The following is a 16,090-nucleotide window of genomic DNA, read 5'->3' on the forward strand; positions in this document are numbered from 1 at the left end:
AAAGATTAACTTAAACATTCTCTTTTTTACAAAAATGGCCAAACTTGATACATTTTATTTCTAAGACCATCATTACACATCAAAAATTTTTTCCCCCGAACTTACCCATACTCTAATTTCCCAGATTCACAAGAGAACTGCAGCAGCTAAAGAAAATGGCTGACTACAGTTCACGGGACACGGGTAACCTGAACGAGTTCTTACAAGGCATCGGCTTAGAGTACACGATATACACGTACTCTATGCTAAACGCGGGAGTAGACAAAGAGTCCATTAGGGGCCTGAGCGATGAACAATTGGAGAAGGAGTGCCATATTCTCAACAGTATACATAGATTAAGGATTTTAAACGCTATTAGAGGTGAGTCTATTGTAGATTATTTTGTACAATACTAATTGTTTATCTTGCATACAGTTTAACAAAACGATATAGGCAAAGTTCATAGAAAGATAAAAAAGATTTGATTTTAAATGAAACAAAGCCAAAAAATCTATTTCGTACTAGACCGAAGCAGTGCCTTTAGGATATGGTACTTATCCATAAATCATTTTGTTATAACTTCTCTATAACATTAATTTTGTATTTCAGCATATGAAAGCAGACTTCCAATAAAAGGAGAAGAGAATTTAGAAAAGAATTTGGACGTCTTCGTTAGTTACAGAAGATCGAATGGTTCCCAATTAGCTAGCCTTTTAAAAGTCCACCTTCAAGTCAGAGGGTTCACAGTATTCATAGACGTGGAGAGATTAGAGGCCGGCAAATTTGACAATAACCTCTTGCAAAGTATTAAACAGGCGAAGCATTTCCTGCTAGTGCTGACACCTAACGCCTTGGACAGGTGTAAGCACGATAATGAACAGAAGGATTGGGTGCATCGGGTGAGTTTGAAATGCTTTCATATAAAATTTGCTGTCTTTGCTTTCTAATATATAATTTTAAATTTACGTAAATTGGCTGGTATACTGTTTGAACTTGTTTACCTGTTATTTTGTCACAATGTGATGTTTGGTCTCTACTTTTTAACAAATTATTTCTGCAATAGTATGTATTTTTTTATTGCCCTTATAGTTCAGGATACATCGCCCATTAATTTTGCAAGTGACTACTATCAAGCTAATTTTCCGTTTGTAGCTTTATTTTGATGAGACGCCCAATAATTTTGTGTACGAAAGTCTCGATTGTGGTAGCTAACAGAGATAACAAGGATAAAAATTTTTGATTTGATGGTTCTCAAATATTTATTACTAACTGAATTTTTTTTTTGTTCAATCTCAAGATAATTACCTAAATTATTCGAAAAAATATTTGTCCTACAAAATCTATGGTTTGTTCAAAGAGTCCCCCTTTCCAAAGTGTATCGATTACGAGGTCATCATAAATGATTACTAACAAGCTGATTTTTTTGTTTTCACTTAGTTAATGTTTATATAATTCAACAGACATATTGTCCTACAAATTGCGTAATAAATATTTGAGAACCATCAAATCAAAAATTTTTATCCTTGTTATCTCTGGTAGCTAGCACAATCGAGAGTTTCGTACACGAAATTATTCGGTGTCTCATTAAAATAAAGCTACAAACGGAAAATCAGCTTGATAGTAGTCACTTGCAAAAATGGGCGATGTATCCTGAACTATTATAAATCGATGATTAATAAAAATTCTTTCAATTTCCAGGAGATAGTAGCCGCATTACAATCACAATGCAACATAGTGCCGATAATCGACAACTTCGAGTGGCCCGAGCCGGAGGAGCTGCCTGAGGACATGCGCGCCGTCTGCCACTTCAACGGCGTGCGCTGGATACACGACTATCAGGACGCGTGTGTGGAGAAACTGGAAAGGTATTAACTTACAGGAGATAGTGGCAGCCCAACCTTAAATCATAATATTAGTCCGATAAGTACGTAATAAATTTTCACATAGCATTAATTGCAGTGCACATGCGGGATTATGGTCGAACCGCACGCGAAGTCTCGTTCAAATAAAAATACATCTATACTAATATTATAAAGCTGAAGAGTTTGTTTGTTTGTTTCTTTGAACGCGCTAATCTCGGGAACTACTGGTCCGATTTGAAAAATTTTTTCGGTGTTAGATAGCTCATTTATCGAGGAAGGTTATAGGCTATATATCATCACGCTACGACCAACGGGAGAAGAGTCACGGGGGTAAAACTGCGCGGAGAAGCTAGTAATATATAAAAATCAAAGCACTGAATTTTGTTTTTATTTCAAATAGACTTTTAATTTGACACATACCTTAAATTAATTATTATAAATTATTAATTAAATGTACTCAAATCTCCAAACCATCTTCTAATAATTCATATTATAAACGACTAACAATCCTTATCTATTCCAGTTTCCTCCGCGGCAAGTCCAATCTCGCGAACCGTCTAGAAGGCTACCGTGGCCGCGGCGAGCAGACCCCGGGCACAGCGAGCATCGGCCGCGGCCCGCCCAACTACCAGCGCATGCAGTCCACTGAGAGCCGCGGCAGTGATAAGAACGACTGACTAGAGCCCTTGCACACCCTGCCGCCTGTCCGGTGAGCGATTTATTTAGTTTGTTTGTTCGTCGAAATAAAAAAAACATTTAAAAAATCGTAAATATATATGTACTTATAATTTGTTAGTTAATGTAACTTTTCAAAAATTTTGTATGAGACTTGTGGCGTTTTATAACGCATTAAATTAATAAACATAAAATATTTTATGAATAACCTTTGATAAGAGTTTCAAACTCAAACATTAATTATTTAATCAATTTAACATCTTCTAGAAGCACTTTTGAATCGTCATAACATATCTTTAACAATTACCAAGGAGGATAATACAATAATGAATATCCAAGCAACGGTAAGGATAAAATCATAAAACTTAACCTAAATAACACTATTCATTTACAGGCCGAAACGGAGCCGGCAATCATCAGTAGAAAAAGCGAAAGTGACGACACAAAGCTGTGAGCAATTACCCCTGCAGGAGCTCACAGCTTCGTGCGACCTGCCCCAAAGACTTTCCGAAAGTAGTGATAGTTTACAACAGAAAACCCTTGAGAATGCACGTAGATGTCGTAGCTGTGAAGGAATTTTAGAAGAAAATCCCGCAAACACACACATCAATCTACCCTCACCGTTAGAAGCTACCACACAAACTAAAAGGAAGAAAAATTTCATGGACAGATGTGTAAACAAAGTGCGACTTTGCTGATGTGACGCGAACGGCTCGCTAGAGCTTGCAGAGTGTGTAATATTATATTGTATCGGACTATAACGCATAATTTATGTATATAGTACAAATGCATGCACAATATGTAAATATTCTGTGTATACAAGCTAATTTAAAATAACATTGTCCAAGTATACATATAAAATTGGTGTTCCAAAATAATGTAATCTCAATGAGTGTATGAAAATTACATACTATTTAATGTTATCGCTACCCTGCAGTGTTTTAAGAACATTTCACGAGGTGGGATGACCGATAGTGGTTTGCTATTCGTTGTAGTATGGCAAATTGCTTGTGAATTTCATTGTATCTGGCTCTAATTATATTTTAAACTTATCTCTCTTTTCACTCTCTACTTAGATTTTACAAGTAATAATGAATTTATTTAAATTTTAGCTTCTTGCCAATAAAGTATTTGTAAAAACATGAAATTTATTACTTTTATATAAATAGATTTTATAATATTATAGCCGAATGAATCCTTAATATAACTCGAAATATTGGTTAAGCAAATAATTTAATGAATTGTGTTAATTACATAGTTTTGTGGACAAGTTGTACATATCCTAGACTATATTGTCAATCACATGTGTTAACCATGAATATTTCATTTCACAATTGTATATTTTATGTATAATAGCTATATAACATGAAATAAATAGTATTATTAAAACTAAGACGAATTTATTTTTTGAAAACCACCTTTGATTAAACCTAAAATCTGCTACCCTTTAAACAAAAAAAAAAAAAACTGAAGTAATGTCTGCTGTAGGGAATGGAAATATAAATAAAGGGATATACTTACATAAAATCCAGTGTGAGATTCCTCACACAGAAAGACATTCGTCTGTGAACAGAAATTCAAAGAAGTCGCGGGTGCATAGTAAGCCTATTAAAATATGTGTTTGCTGATATTATGATATACATATTGACCTTATTGACGTACAAAAAACAACCTTGAATCATAATTACGCTCATAATTACTTATCTGAAGGAAAACTTTCTACTAACTACTCGTGTTGTGCGAAGTTTTTAAATGTACCCTACGATACATCATACAATAGCTTTCGAACCTTAGAGTATATATACTATCTATAGAGTGCGAACAACCAAGTGGGAACAGTAGGCACAGGTGGGAACAACACGACGCTCCCGCCGCGAGCGCTCGCAGTCGTGGTTGAGTGCTCACGAAGTGCGTTGCTCTGGATTTTTTTCATATTTACGAATAAACGTGGTGAAATGTGCAGTTCTATCTTGCAAAAACGATACTAGAGAATACACAAAATTGAAATCCACTATCACATTTCATCAGTCAGTCGATTGTTATACATCATTTTATGAAAATAAATCTAGCATCGCGGGGGTGAAGAGTAGGTGGGAGGCGGACACGCGCAGGCTCGCTCGCGCGCCTCACTGCCGCCACGTGATCGTAGTGATGTGACCTGACCAACGCTGTACTCGATATAAAGTTTACTAGAAGAACTATATTTTAACAAATTATTTATTTAACTTTAAAATTAAAACTCTCTGTGGTGTGTTTTGTATGATACACTTTCTAAATTATGAATGCGAATGTATTATAGTGTAAATGTAAAGTATGTAATGTTACGATATATTTTCTGAACCGCTAAATTGATATTGAAGATTTTGATAGTAGAATGGATAAAATTAAATAAAAAAATTATTAATATTATTTATTATATTATCATTTTAAATTATTAATTATTCCTTAATATTTTTTACCATTTTTAAAACATTATTATTATTGTTTGATTTATTATTAAATAAATAGCACTAAACCCGATCTTTTATTTTATTAACTTTATTATTTAAAAAGTACTCACGTTTTTCTGATATTCCAATCAAACATATTTTTTTAAAGTACTTATAATTAATACAAGAAAATTTCTTATATAATATTTAATATTCAAATGGAATAAACAAACGTTATTCAGTTGGTAAACAAATTTAAAATTACATATTTATACTTTATTCATATATTTTTCCTTTAATAACTTATTGAACATAAAATTTACTTATGATACATATTTATTTACATAACTTATCGATAGTTCAACACGCAATTGATATCTACCCATCCCTATTTGTCACACACACATCTATATAGTATCTATATCTCATCTGCCTACGATGCGCACTATGCAATTTGTGCAATACACTCGCTCTATACTATTGTAATAAATACTCTAAGTTTCGAACATTGAATATTACAAAAAAAAACTATTTCTTTGTCCCTCCTAAAAAATATTGAAAAAAATATGTTGAGAAATACTTCTCTAGTACCTAGTTAATTTCTCTAAATGCAAAACTTTGTTGATATGTCTGCATGTGGATTTAGAAATAGTTTGAAACATGATTTACGCTACACCGGCACCGTGCCGGTGACGCGTCGTTCTTCGCTTGGGGCTCGATTAGTTGATAAAACAAAGATCAAACATTATTGTATTGATGCAGTATAATATAGCATTATATTTTGATGCAGTGATTCATGCCCGACCGTAGCTCGGCCGGGGCACGGCGTTGAATCTCGATGATCGATCAATATTTTTAAATTTCATTTGTTTCCCGGCGCGGCGTTACTATTCACCGGTCACCCAGAATGCTCGGAATGGATCACTTTTTTATAACATATTGGCAATTCTGATTCTGGGTAATATTTGACACTGTCAAATTGACAAACGACATTAGACATTTAAAATTATTATTATTTAAAAACCGGCTGCGATGACGCTTTGTTTGTAGGTTATGTTAGGATAAGTAATAAGTTGTATGTATTCATAATAATATATCCATTTAACAGAATTTTGAATAATATTTACATAATTATTCCATTTTGAAAGAAAATTTTGATACAATATGCCTACTTGGAATCAAATACAATCGCAACTGCGAAATCCAAACAACCCAGTCGTATTTTTTGATATAACTGTAGGAACCACTGTAAGTAACGTGTTATATTATTATAGAAATAGGAACTTAATTTCTATCGTTATAAATTCTTATCATCTTTGTAGGAAATCGGCCGCATGATTTTTGAGCTATTCGCTGATGTAGTGCCAAAAACTAGTGAAAACTTCAGAGAGTTTTGCACAGGAGAATACAGAAGAGATGGTGTTCCTCTCGGTTATAAGGGTGCGACATTCCATAGAGTTATAAAAGATTTCATGATACAAGGCGGCGATTTTGTTAATGTTAGTAAGTATGGACATAAATAAACCAATACCTTATTAAAATTTGTTTGGGAGATTTCTAAGAACAAGTAAGCTTTTGAGCAGTAAGTAATAAATGATACAAGTTATCAATTAATACTCATGGGGAGAAGGGGAAATCACTCAGTCAGAGTGGTAGTGAAATTCTGTAAAACTTGATCTTTTTATTTTAGATATTAATTGACTATTTTCATCTGTATGTTACTTTGTAATATTGTTCTCTGTATCTGTATAGTTCATCATAATTTGGTTACTACGTGAACTTAAGGCACTGATGATTTGCCATCAATCCATCAGAATTCACATCCCATGTTAATTTCTACTTTACATTTTAAAACTAGATTTCCGCCCGCGTTTGCAAAGGAAAACCCGCATAGTTCCCGTTCCCGTGGGATTTCCGAGATAAAAACTATCCTATGTGTTAATCCAAGTTACCCTCTATATGTGTGCTAAATTTCATTGTAATCAGTTCAGTAGTTTTTACGTGAAAGAGTAACAAACATCCATACATCCATACAAACTTTCGCATTTATAATATTGGATAAAACATTGTATTCCAGCTATTCTGGCAAATAACAATAAATCTTATAATTTCTAGGGTGATGGAACAGGAGTAATGAGTATCTACGGAGGAAGTACATTTGCAGATGAGAATTTTGCACTAAAGCATGATTCACCAGGCCTGCTGTCTATGGCTAACAGTGGAAAGGATACAAATGGTTGCCAGTTTTTTATAACATGTGCTAAATGTAACTTTTTAGACAATAAACATGTGGTTTTTGGCAGAGTCATTGATGGCCTTTTAGTCATGAGAAAAATAGAAAATGTACCAACCGGACCAAATAACAAACCAAAAATTCCCGTCACTATATCACAATGTGGGCAAATGTGAATAAAAACATTTTTAAAATAAAATTTATTTTTATTTCAATGGTAACAATTACAATTAATCTTTGCTTAATTAATACATGGTTCACAAAAATAAATAAAATAAATAGACATACAATTTCTGTAAGTATTCCACAATTTGGCTAAATTATATTATACTATTCATGTCAACTTTTAATAGCATGATTATTAAGGAGTAAATTCTTAGGCTGCATAGTCGGTCGTCCATATCTTCTTTCTACTTCTTTTATGAATGCTCCTTCCATTTGTCTAGCTACTTGGTCAAAAAATAAGTTTGATAGGTGAGAATGGAAAGCTGAACGAAATTCGAAAGAAATTTGAAAATCTACAACACATGACTGTTCTTCTCTTTTGAGTCCAGGACTAAAACGCCATAGGGTTAAAAGATGATTGAAAATTCTGCCATCTGTGCATTCTGCTTTCACTAAATGTGGTTTTACTAATGTGACATTTGACGTGTAGCTTTCGTTTATTGGTGGGAATCCCACAATGAGGTCAGCTTTAAGCTTACTCGGAGTTTTTGTTAATACTAATGACTTTTTACACCATGGAACAAACTTATGGTAATTTTCTACATCTGACACTACTTGAAACATCTGATCCATAGAGAATCTGTAATGAAAAACAATTAATTAGAATTTTGTGGATATAAGTTGAAATTAGAGTTTCCTATGAAACTTTTAAAGTAAAATTAATTAATATAAATGCTAAATAACTGATACTTGTTCCAAAGATTTGGGATTGCACATAGGCAACCAAACTTTGTTTCCAGTATTGCTTAAAAAAAATCATATAATTTTATAGGTAATCATTATTTTCCAGTCTGTATGGGACATCTTGTAAGTTGTAATACTGATGTTAGACCGGTTTTTAATTTTTTAAACAGTGGTACAATTTGAATCAATCTTAAAACTATTTAAAATTTAACATAATTTAGTAAAATAACTCATATCATTTATTTAATTATTAAGAAATATAATAAAGTAGTTAAAATATACATACCCAACTAGTTGTCTCCCACAATACTCTCTTGTGCGATTTTGATTCGGAAAATTAAAAAATGATCTCTTGTTTTGCCATGAAGGTTGACACTGACAATGACTAGATGAGTTTCCTGCATATCTATTTATGAAATGACCCTGAAAACTATGAATGAAATTTTTATTTACCTCTTCATAAACAAAATTGCATAATATCATTAAAAATTACATCTATTGTTACGTATTGTTATCTTTAAGAAAACAGTAAAAAATCAACAAAGAAAATCATTAATTTACCTTAGAAATCGACAGCTGGAAGAAGCATATCGCAATACCACAAAATACTTATTTAGAACCATCGCTCGCTTTATCTTCGTAATTGAAGCATTTTAAAGAAATCTTACACTTGCAAAATAGGCACATAAGTCCTAATTAAATAATTGGCCATGACTAAACATGTGTAATTTAAAAATTTGCGATGCAATTTCGATAATCTGGAACAAAACGACAAACGTCAAAGTCGGTCAATCGGTCAATGTCAAATGCGAATTTCGATTTGCGAATCGCAAATGTTACAATTTTCCGAGCAATTTTCAGTCAAGTGATTTAAAAAAAAATACTTTAATGTATTCAGAAATAATGGGAGAGATCAATAATCAAACGAAAAGATTAAAATTATAGCCTCCGTTACATATTATTTATTTTTTATCAATTTATATTCGTTCTGAAATTTATATTATACTCTTTCATACAATACTAGGTACCTACTCAAAAATAATGACAAGGTTAAAGAATTAATGCGATTCCATTCCATTGTGAATCGATTATTATTCGACTGTGCGACATTGAAACTTAAAGCAAGCAGCACGAGATTGAGCACGAGCAGCTTTGATTTTGACAAATGACAATTACGTGACAATGACAATTACTGTCAAATAGAAATAACTCGACGGCATGGAAATTAAACATGGTTAGCGGCTATAAACACGTGTTTTAGTGAATTTCCCAATAAAGTTAGATATTGACTGAAAATAATTATCAGACAAAATGGGTCGTAAAGCTAAATTTGACGAGACTAAAAAAGTGAAAAAAGGACCTGGAAGAAAAGCAAGGAAACAACCTGATCCAATTTTTAAAAAGGGACTCCGTAAGTATTTTATTTCATCATGGTATTTTAGTAGGTAACAGTAAACTTAACAAACTTTTGAAAGTAATAATTATTATGTGTATGAAATGTTTATTCAAAGTGTTTTAAAATTTAGTACCTAGCTTATGTTCTATCTGTATGAAATGTCTAGAAATAGTAAGCTCTTTCTTTGGGTTATGTTTGAATCTATTGCACACACATTATTGGATACTAAGTCTCCTGTAAAAAGTCGAGAAGTCTAAAAGTTTACACTTTGTCTATTATAGTTGATGATGATAAAGAAGAGAAAAAGCTTAGCCATAGACAAAAGCAACGAGCTGCACGCCGTCTTAAGAAGAAGAAGGAGTTACTTGAAAAACGCAAAACATTGAAGGAAGCAAAAAAGAATTTAAAACAGCCTAAAAATGATGTTGAGGAAGAGGCTGAAAGTGGTTCCGATGAAGAGGCTCCTGCAGGTAAGATACCACTGTTCAGCATTCCTGATTTTGTGATTAAAAAATATATACTTATGTGAAGATTACTTCAAGTACTAAATATGTATTGACAAGCAAACTTTTTATACCCAATACTTTATATTATAAAGCTAAAGAATTTGGTTGATTGAATACGCTAATCTTGGGAGCTATACTGGTCTGTTTTGAAAAATTCTTTCGGTGTAAGATAGCCCATTTATCTAGAAAGGCAATAAGGCTAGGCTAGGCTATATCATTTTGCTAAGAACAACAGGAGCGGAGCACTGCGGGTAAAACCACAGAGCACAGCTAGTAATTTATAAAAGTTTATTTTCCTGCAAACATACTATAAAATTATTTATTTTCTTATATTAAATCTGATGCATGAATCGTCAACAATAATTATTTTCTAGGATTTACCGATGATAACAAGGAGTGGTTGAAACCCAAAAAGAAAGGAAGTGTTAAAGCAAAAGACATAACAGATAGTGAAGAAAGTGATGAAGGTTTGGGAGATGATGAGGTTAAGGATGGTACGAGTGATGAGGAGGAATCAGATAGTGAAGTTGAAGAACCAGTGAAGACGAAACCTAGTAAAGAAAGTTATAAGGTAGGTAACTGGACTATAAAACTTTGTTATATTGTGTGTTTTGTTTGAATATGTTATATTTGATTTACAATTTAAGATCATCCATACTTAATATTATAAATGTGAAAGTAACTCTGTCTATCTGTCTGTTACTCAATCACGCTTTAACCACTGAACCAATTTGCATGAAATTTGGTATAGAGATATTTTGATACCCGAGAAAGGACATAGGCTTCTTTTTACCTCAGGACATAGGATAGGTTTTATCCCGGAAATCCCACGGGAATGGGAACTATGCAGGTTTTTCTTTGAAAGCGGGCGGAAAGCTAGTTTTATAATATATTATTTATTAACTTAGGTAACTATAATATTATATGTACATTTTTGTAAAATAACAAGTATGAAATTTAATTTTTAGTTAGACAGCATCATTAATCTTTAACTATTAAATTGTTTCAGGTTGGCACACTTGACGACTTGTTCCATGATACAGATGAGGAGCAAGAGGAAACAGCAGGAGATGATGACACTGCAGATTCCAACAAACTGACTTATGATTCAGATTCTTCAGCTCAAAGTGATGATGATGATGATGATGACGACGACGACATGTTGCCCATTGAAAAAGCTAATATAAAACTGAAAAAGAAACAAAAAATAGATAAGAAATTAGCAGATGAGGAGATGCAGTTAAATATTGCGAAACAAGATGTTTTTGCATTCCCAAGTGAAGATGAACTACAAAACCCTACAAGTTTGCAAGATGTCCATCAGAGAATCAAGGATGTTGTATCAGTTTTGAATGATTTCAACCATTTGAAAGAAGAAGGCAGATCAAGATGTGAATACACTGAACTTTTACTCAAAGATCTGTGTTTGTATTACAGCTATAATGAATTCCTTATGGAAGTACTCATGCAAATCTTCCCAGTACAAGAATTAGTTGAATTTCTAGAAGCCAGTGAAGTAGCTAGACCAATTACTATAAGGACAAACAGTCTTAAGACTAGAAGAAGAGACCTCGCTCAAGCTCTCATTAACAGAGGTGTTAATTTGGATCCAGTTGGCAAGTGGAGTAAAGTTGGATTAGTTGTGTACAGTTCTACTGTACCTATTGGTGCTACACCGGAATATCTAGCTGGACACTATATTTTGCAAGGTGCATCAAGTTTCCTACCAGTTATGGCTTTAGCGCCTCAAGAAAATGAGCGAATTCTCGACATGTGTGCTGCACCTGGTGGAAAAGCATCCCATATTGCTGCTATAATGAAAAATACTGGATCACTCTTTGCCAACGACGCAAATAAAGAAAGAACGAAAGCTGTAGTCGGCAATTTTCACAGGCTGGGCGTTGTCAACGCAATCATTTGTAATTACGACGGAAGACAGTTTCCCGAAGTTATTAAAGGATTTGACAGGGTGTTATTAGACGCTCCATGTACTGGTACTGGGGTTATTGCTAAGGATCCAAGTGTTAAAACTACGAAAGACCAACAAGATATTCAGAGATGTTTCAATTTACAAAGGCAGTTATTGCTGGCGGCAATAGATTGTTGTAACGCTAAATCGAGTACAGGGGGTTATGTTGTATATTCCACTTGTTCTATACTGCCTGAAGAAAATGAATGGGTTGTTAATTATGCTCTAAAGAGAAGGAATGTAAAGTTAGTACCAACTGGCTTAGATTTTGGTACTGAAGGCTTTGTGAAGTACAGGCATCACAGGTTCCATCCATCCTTGAAACTAACTAGAAGGTTCTATCCCCACACGCACAATATGGATGGATTCTTTGTAGCTAAATTTAAAAAATTCTCAAATGTTATTGTGAGTATGGCTTTTATCTTATTCACTGATCACAATATGTACTCACATTCCATTTAACAATTTATTAAAAAAAAAATATTTACTAATTTGTTTATTCCTGGTTTAAATTTACAATTTGAAAAGATAAATTCGTTGATTATTCAATTTAAATGGCAAAGAACCAAATGGGCTATTTAGAGAATATATTTTGTATTGTATTTTAGCCACAGCCAGTGAAAGAAGATGATGAAGAAGAACCTAAAGAAGAGAATGGAACCGAGGAAGGCCAAACAAATGGTGATGTATCAACAGAAGAAACAGAGACACTAACGGCTGGTGTTAAAAGAGCGGCAGATTCAGACAGCACACCCACACAGAATAAGAAAGCGAAGCCTGCTGATAAAAGGTATATATTTTGTTTTATTTGATAATGTTGATGAACAACTGGGGGCAAAAAAAATAGACCTATTGCAACTTTGGTCAAAAACAGCACAGTCAGTATTCTTTACTTAAAAAAAGCTCACGTTTACTGTCAGTTTTGCTGTCTAAACTCTTTTTATCATAATAGATAAAATTATTACATCATTTCTATGGATGATGATCTACAGATTCACAGTTCTACAGATTATTTTATTTTTGAATCCTCAGACATTTATTTATATACTAGCTTCCGCCCGCGACTCCGTCCGCGCGGATGTCGGTCTTCGCGTGGATGGTTTATTTCTCCATTTTGAGTACCTCTGACAATAACATCTTATAAATATCTATTGGACCCAATTCCCAAATACGGCTAGGCCTATAATAATACGCAACGTGTGTTCGCGGTTCTGCGGAACAACGTCTATGGATAAAACTGAAAAATTAAGATTAATTTTTTCTACGTATTTTTCCAGGATAAAAAGTATCCTATTTTACGCCCAGGATAATAAGGTATAATTATACCAAGTTTCGTCGAAATCGAACCGCTAGTTTTCACGTGATGCCTTCACATACAGACAGACTGACAGACAGACAAAAATTTTTTTTAATCACATATTTGGGCTTGGTGTCGATCCAGTAACACCCCCTGGTATTTATTTTTTCAATATTTTCAATGTACAGAATTGACCCTTCTACAGATTTATTATATGTATAGATTCTCTTTTGTTTCAGTGCTCAGCCAATTGTTAAAAACCCATCAGCAACAACAGAAAATCAATCGAAAAAGAAAAAGAAACAAAAGAACAAAAAGAAAAAAGGAAAACAGAACGAAGCTATCCAGAATCCACAACAAAAAAAAGAAAATTCAAAAGGCCCCACAGAAGCAACAGAAAGTAAAACCAATAAAGCACCAGTAGAACAAAAGAAAAACGTGAAAGCCCCAGTTGAACAAAATAAAAACCTCAAAGCCCCAGTTGAACAAAAAAGTCAACCTGAAGGAGACAAAAGCAAAGTAAATGAAAATAAACAAGCCAATGTGCCAAATGCAAATTCACCCAATAAAAAGAAGAAAAACAAAAATAAGAATAAAAACATAACAACACCAACAAACGAAGTCACATTACCGAAAAGTGAAGCTAAAATTACTGAAAAAGTAGAATTAGCTGCTGCCATGAAGTTAAAAAACAAAAATAAAAAGAATAAGAAGCAGATTGGAAAATTGAATAGTAATAAAGAAGGAAAACAAGAAGGGAAGCCATCTCTTAAGAAAAATTTCAAAGCTAAGGCTAAGAAATAGTTGTAATTATGATTTTAAATTACATGTTCAATAAAATTATTTTTATTGTACTTCTTTGTTCGTTATTTCAAATGCCTGAAACCTATCTATTTCTGGGATGTTAAAAATAATGCATTCATATGAATGCATATATAATATTATGAATATTCATAAATTTTCATAGTTTCATCTAAAAAATGTATATCGAAACAGTACTTAATATTATGTAAGTTTTATTTTGCACTAGCTTCCGCCCGCGACTCCGTCCGCGCGGAAAAATTAAGATTTTTTTTTTCTACGTATTTTTCCGGGATAAAAAGTATCCTATTTTATGCCCAGGATCATAAGGTGTAATTATACCAAATTTCATCGAAATCGAACCGTTAGTTTTTATGTGATGCCTTCACATACAGACAGACAGACAAAAATTTATTTAATCACATATTTGGGTTTGGTATCGATCCAGTAACACCCCCTGGTATTTATTTTTTCAATATTTTCAATGTACAGAATTGACCCTTCTACAGATTTATTATATGTATAGATAACGTCCGAGTACTACCTACTACTAGTCTACTCCCGAAATATGAACCAGTTCTTTTTAAAGATAATATAAATGCAGTCATTAACACAATGAAATGGCACCTAACTATAGATATTCGTACATATGTTTATTACTTATATATTGATCAATATACACTCTATGTACCTATATCGTCATCATATTACACCTATTGCGTAATGCGTAGGTAAACTAAACATATTACCTTAGATTAAAGATTGAACCAATCCTTAATCTGAGCATATTACTTTTTAAAACACTCCGCCCGACGTTTCGCTCTTCGCAGCGAAGAAAACGTTTCGTGCGAGGATGTCTAGCTGTGCTGTGAAAATATGTCGAGCGAGTGTGCGTTGCGAAGCTGTGAAATGTTATATTGCTCAAAATTACAGAACTAACAAAATACCTCGCACACATCCCTCGTACATTATTGGTGGAAAAGCTAAAAGCATCTAAGGGTAGTTCTGTAATTTTGAGTAATAGAAGACCTTTCACAGCTTCGCAACGCATCCTCGCACCACACATTTTCACATAGCTGTAGAGGAAATTCTTAAACATTTTCACAGCTTTGCTAGATATCCTCTCATGACAAATTTCCCTCGAACATAGTGGAAAAGCACCCAAGTATCACCCGACACAAAAATCATTTTACAAAATCGCTGCGTTGCACCGTGAAAGGAAGACAAACAAACTAACTTTCGCATTTATAATATTAGTAAGGAAGTAAGGATATACTGATTTGGTAGTGTAGATAATGGGTTTAATATTAATAAAATTGAGAAAAAACTCCAATAGTTAATATAAGTAATACCTATTATATAAGAAGGGTGAAAGGAGAAACAGGAATTCCCATAACATCATTCGGTTTAAAGAACAAACTTACTGAGATAGGCGCGTAGGCAAGAGAAACAAATGAAATTAAAAATTAATACAGCTAACAGCTTTAAAAAGTTTTAAATAAGAATAAAGATATATCTACAAAGGTAGGGTATCTCGTTTCTATCATATAGTTAGGTATGTATATTATGAATCGTTTGTACCTTGAAAATATCAAATTACATAAAAAGCGATACCCGTTTAAATTACATAAATATTAAACTTGCGTGCATTTTTTTTTCTCACCAAATTCTCGGTAAGAAGGCTTAAATTTAACAAAAATGTTTAAAACTGGCCTGGAGCCAACGCATGAAAGAGTACACTCGCCGCAAAGAGCGCTTTGCGGCTAAGGAGGCTAACTCAAAATATCTAGGTCCTGTTTTAAAAATGCATCCTGTATTTAAACTTGTACCTTGTACTTGTACTTGTAAACTTGTATTGCTTTCAATTTATTTTATTGGGGATTGGAAAATTGGGCTTGGATTGGGTATTGGAAACTATTTGAAACCGGAATTAAATAAATTCAGTTTTGCGCTTCGGTAGTTTATAACAACACAATTGTTGCATAATAAAATATCGGTGCGTATTTTGACGATTTCAAAGTTGTTTTAATTGTA

The 16,090-nt window shown here is 33.2% G+C and overlaps 4 protein-coding genes across 8 annotated transcripts in view; 3 read left to right on the top strand and 1 right to left on the bottom strand.

Moving 5' to 3' along the window:
• LOC123691068 (NAD(+) hydrolase sarm1-like) overlaps nt 1–3,909 on the top strand; it is a 49,295-nt gene extending 45,386 nt beyond the window's left edge. For all 5 annotated transcript variants that reach the window (XM_045635286.1, XM_045635287.1, XM_045635288.1 and 2 more), the window contains 5 exons: nt 125–360; nt 589–878; nt 1,678–1,844; nt 2,365–2,550; nt 2,911–3,909. In XM_045635286.1, coding sequence (XP_045491242.1) covers nt 125–360; nt 589–878; nt 1,678–1,844; nt 2,365–2,518 — 847 coding nt within the window. In that variant the 3' untranslated portion in view covers nt 2,519–2,550; nt 2,911–3,909. The remainder of the gene's footprint in view (nt 1–124; nt 361–588; nt 879–1,677; nt 1,845–2,364; nt 2,551–2,910) is intronic.
• A 2,067-nt stretch (nt 3,910–5,976) lies between these two features.
• Nucleotides 5,977–7,377, top strand: LOC123691072 (peptidyl-prolyl cis-trans isomerase H). The gene is made up of 3 exons (XM_045635295.1): nt 5,977–6,193; nt 6,268–6,444; nt 7,061–7,377. The coding sequence occupies exons 1-3, from the start codon at nt 6,110–6,112 to the stop codon at nt 7,352–7,354; spliced, it is 555 nt and encodes a 184-aa protein (XP_045491251.1). The 5' UTR covers nt 5,977–6,109; the 3' UTR covers nt 7,355–7,377.
• On the bottom strand, nt 7,364–8,883 carry LOC123691071 (coenzyme Q-binding protein COQ10 homolog A, mitochondrial). The gene is made up of 3 exons (XM_045635293.1): nt 8,649–8,883; nt 8,374–8,517; nt 7,364–7,983 (listed from the first exon to the last, which is right to left on the bottom strand). The coding sequence occupies exons 1-3, from the start codon at nt 8,708–8,710 to the stop codon at nt 7,518–7,520; spliced, it is 672 nt and encodes a 223-aa protein (XP_045491249.1). The 5' UTR covers nt 8,711–8,883; the 3' UTR covers nt 7,364–7,517.
• Nucleotides 8,884–9,302: 419 nt separating this feature from the next.
• LOC123691070 (25S rRNA (cytosine-C(5))-methyltransferase nop2) lies at nt 9,303–14,109 on the top strand. Its single transcript, XM_045635292.1, has 6 exons — nt 9,303–9,498; nt 9,765–9,953; nt 10,364–10,560; nt 10,999–12,363; nt 12,567–12,748; nt 13,495–14,109. The coding sequence occupies exons 1-6, from the start codon at nt 9,399–9,401 to the stop codon at nt 14,057–14,059; spliced, it is 2,598 nt and encodes an 865-aa protein (XP_045491248.1). The 5' UTR covers nt 9,303–9,398; the 3' UTR covers nt 14,060–14,109.
• Nucleotides 14,110–16,090: the final 1,981 nt, after the last annotated feature.

This window comes from Colias croceus, chromosome 4 (assembly GCF_905220415.1).
Source record: "Colias croceus chromosome 4, ilColCroc2.1".
In the NCBI taxonomy this organism is placed as follows: Eukaryota; Metazoa; Arthropoda; class Insecta; order Lepidoptera; family Pieridae; genus Colias; species Colias croceus.

Coding starts and splice junctions, on each gene's coding strand:
- LOC123691072 (XM_045635295.1), top strand. CDS start 6,110: ATGCCTACTTGGAATCAAATACAATCGCAACTGCGAAATCCAAACAAC. Junction 6,194..6,267: donor ATATAACTGTAGGAACCACT/GTAAGTAACGTG, acceptor TCATCTTTGTAG/GAAATCGGCCGCATGATTTT. Junction 6,445..7,060: donor AAGGCGGCGATTTTGTTAAT/GTTAGTAAGTAT, acceptor TATAATTTCTAG/GGTGATGGAACAGGAGTAAT.
- LOC123691071 (XM_045635293.1), bottom strand. CDS start 8,710: ATGGTTCTAAATAAGTATTTTGTGGTATTGCGATATGCTTCTTCCAGC. Junction 8,518..8,648: donor TCCAGCTGTCGATTTCTAAG/GTAAATTAATGA, acceptor TTTCATTCATAG/TTTTCAGGGTCATTTCATAA. Junction 7,984..8,373: donor TGTGGGAGACAACTAGTTGG/GTATGTATATTT, acceptor TTTTCATTACAG/ATTCTCTATGGATCAGATGT.
- LOC123691070 (XM_045635292.1), top strand. CDS start 9,399: ATGGGTCGTAAAGCTAAATTTGACGAGACTAAAAAAGTGAAAAAAGGA. Junction 10,561..10,998: donor CTAGTAAAGAAAGTTATAAG/GTAGGTAACTGG, acceptor AAATTGTTTCAG/GTTGGCACACTTGACGACTT. Junction 12,749..13,494: donor GCGAAGCCTGCTGATAAAAG/GTATATATTTTG, acceptor CTTTTGTTTCAG/TGCTCAGCCAATTGTTAAAA.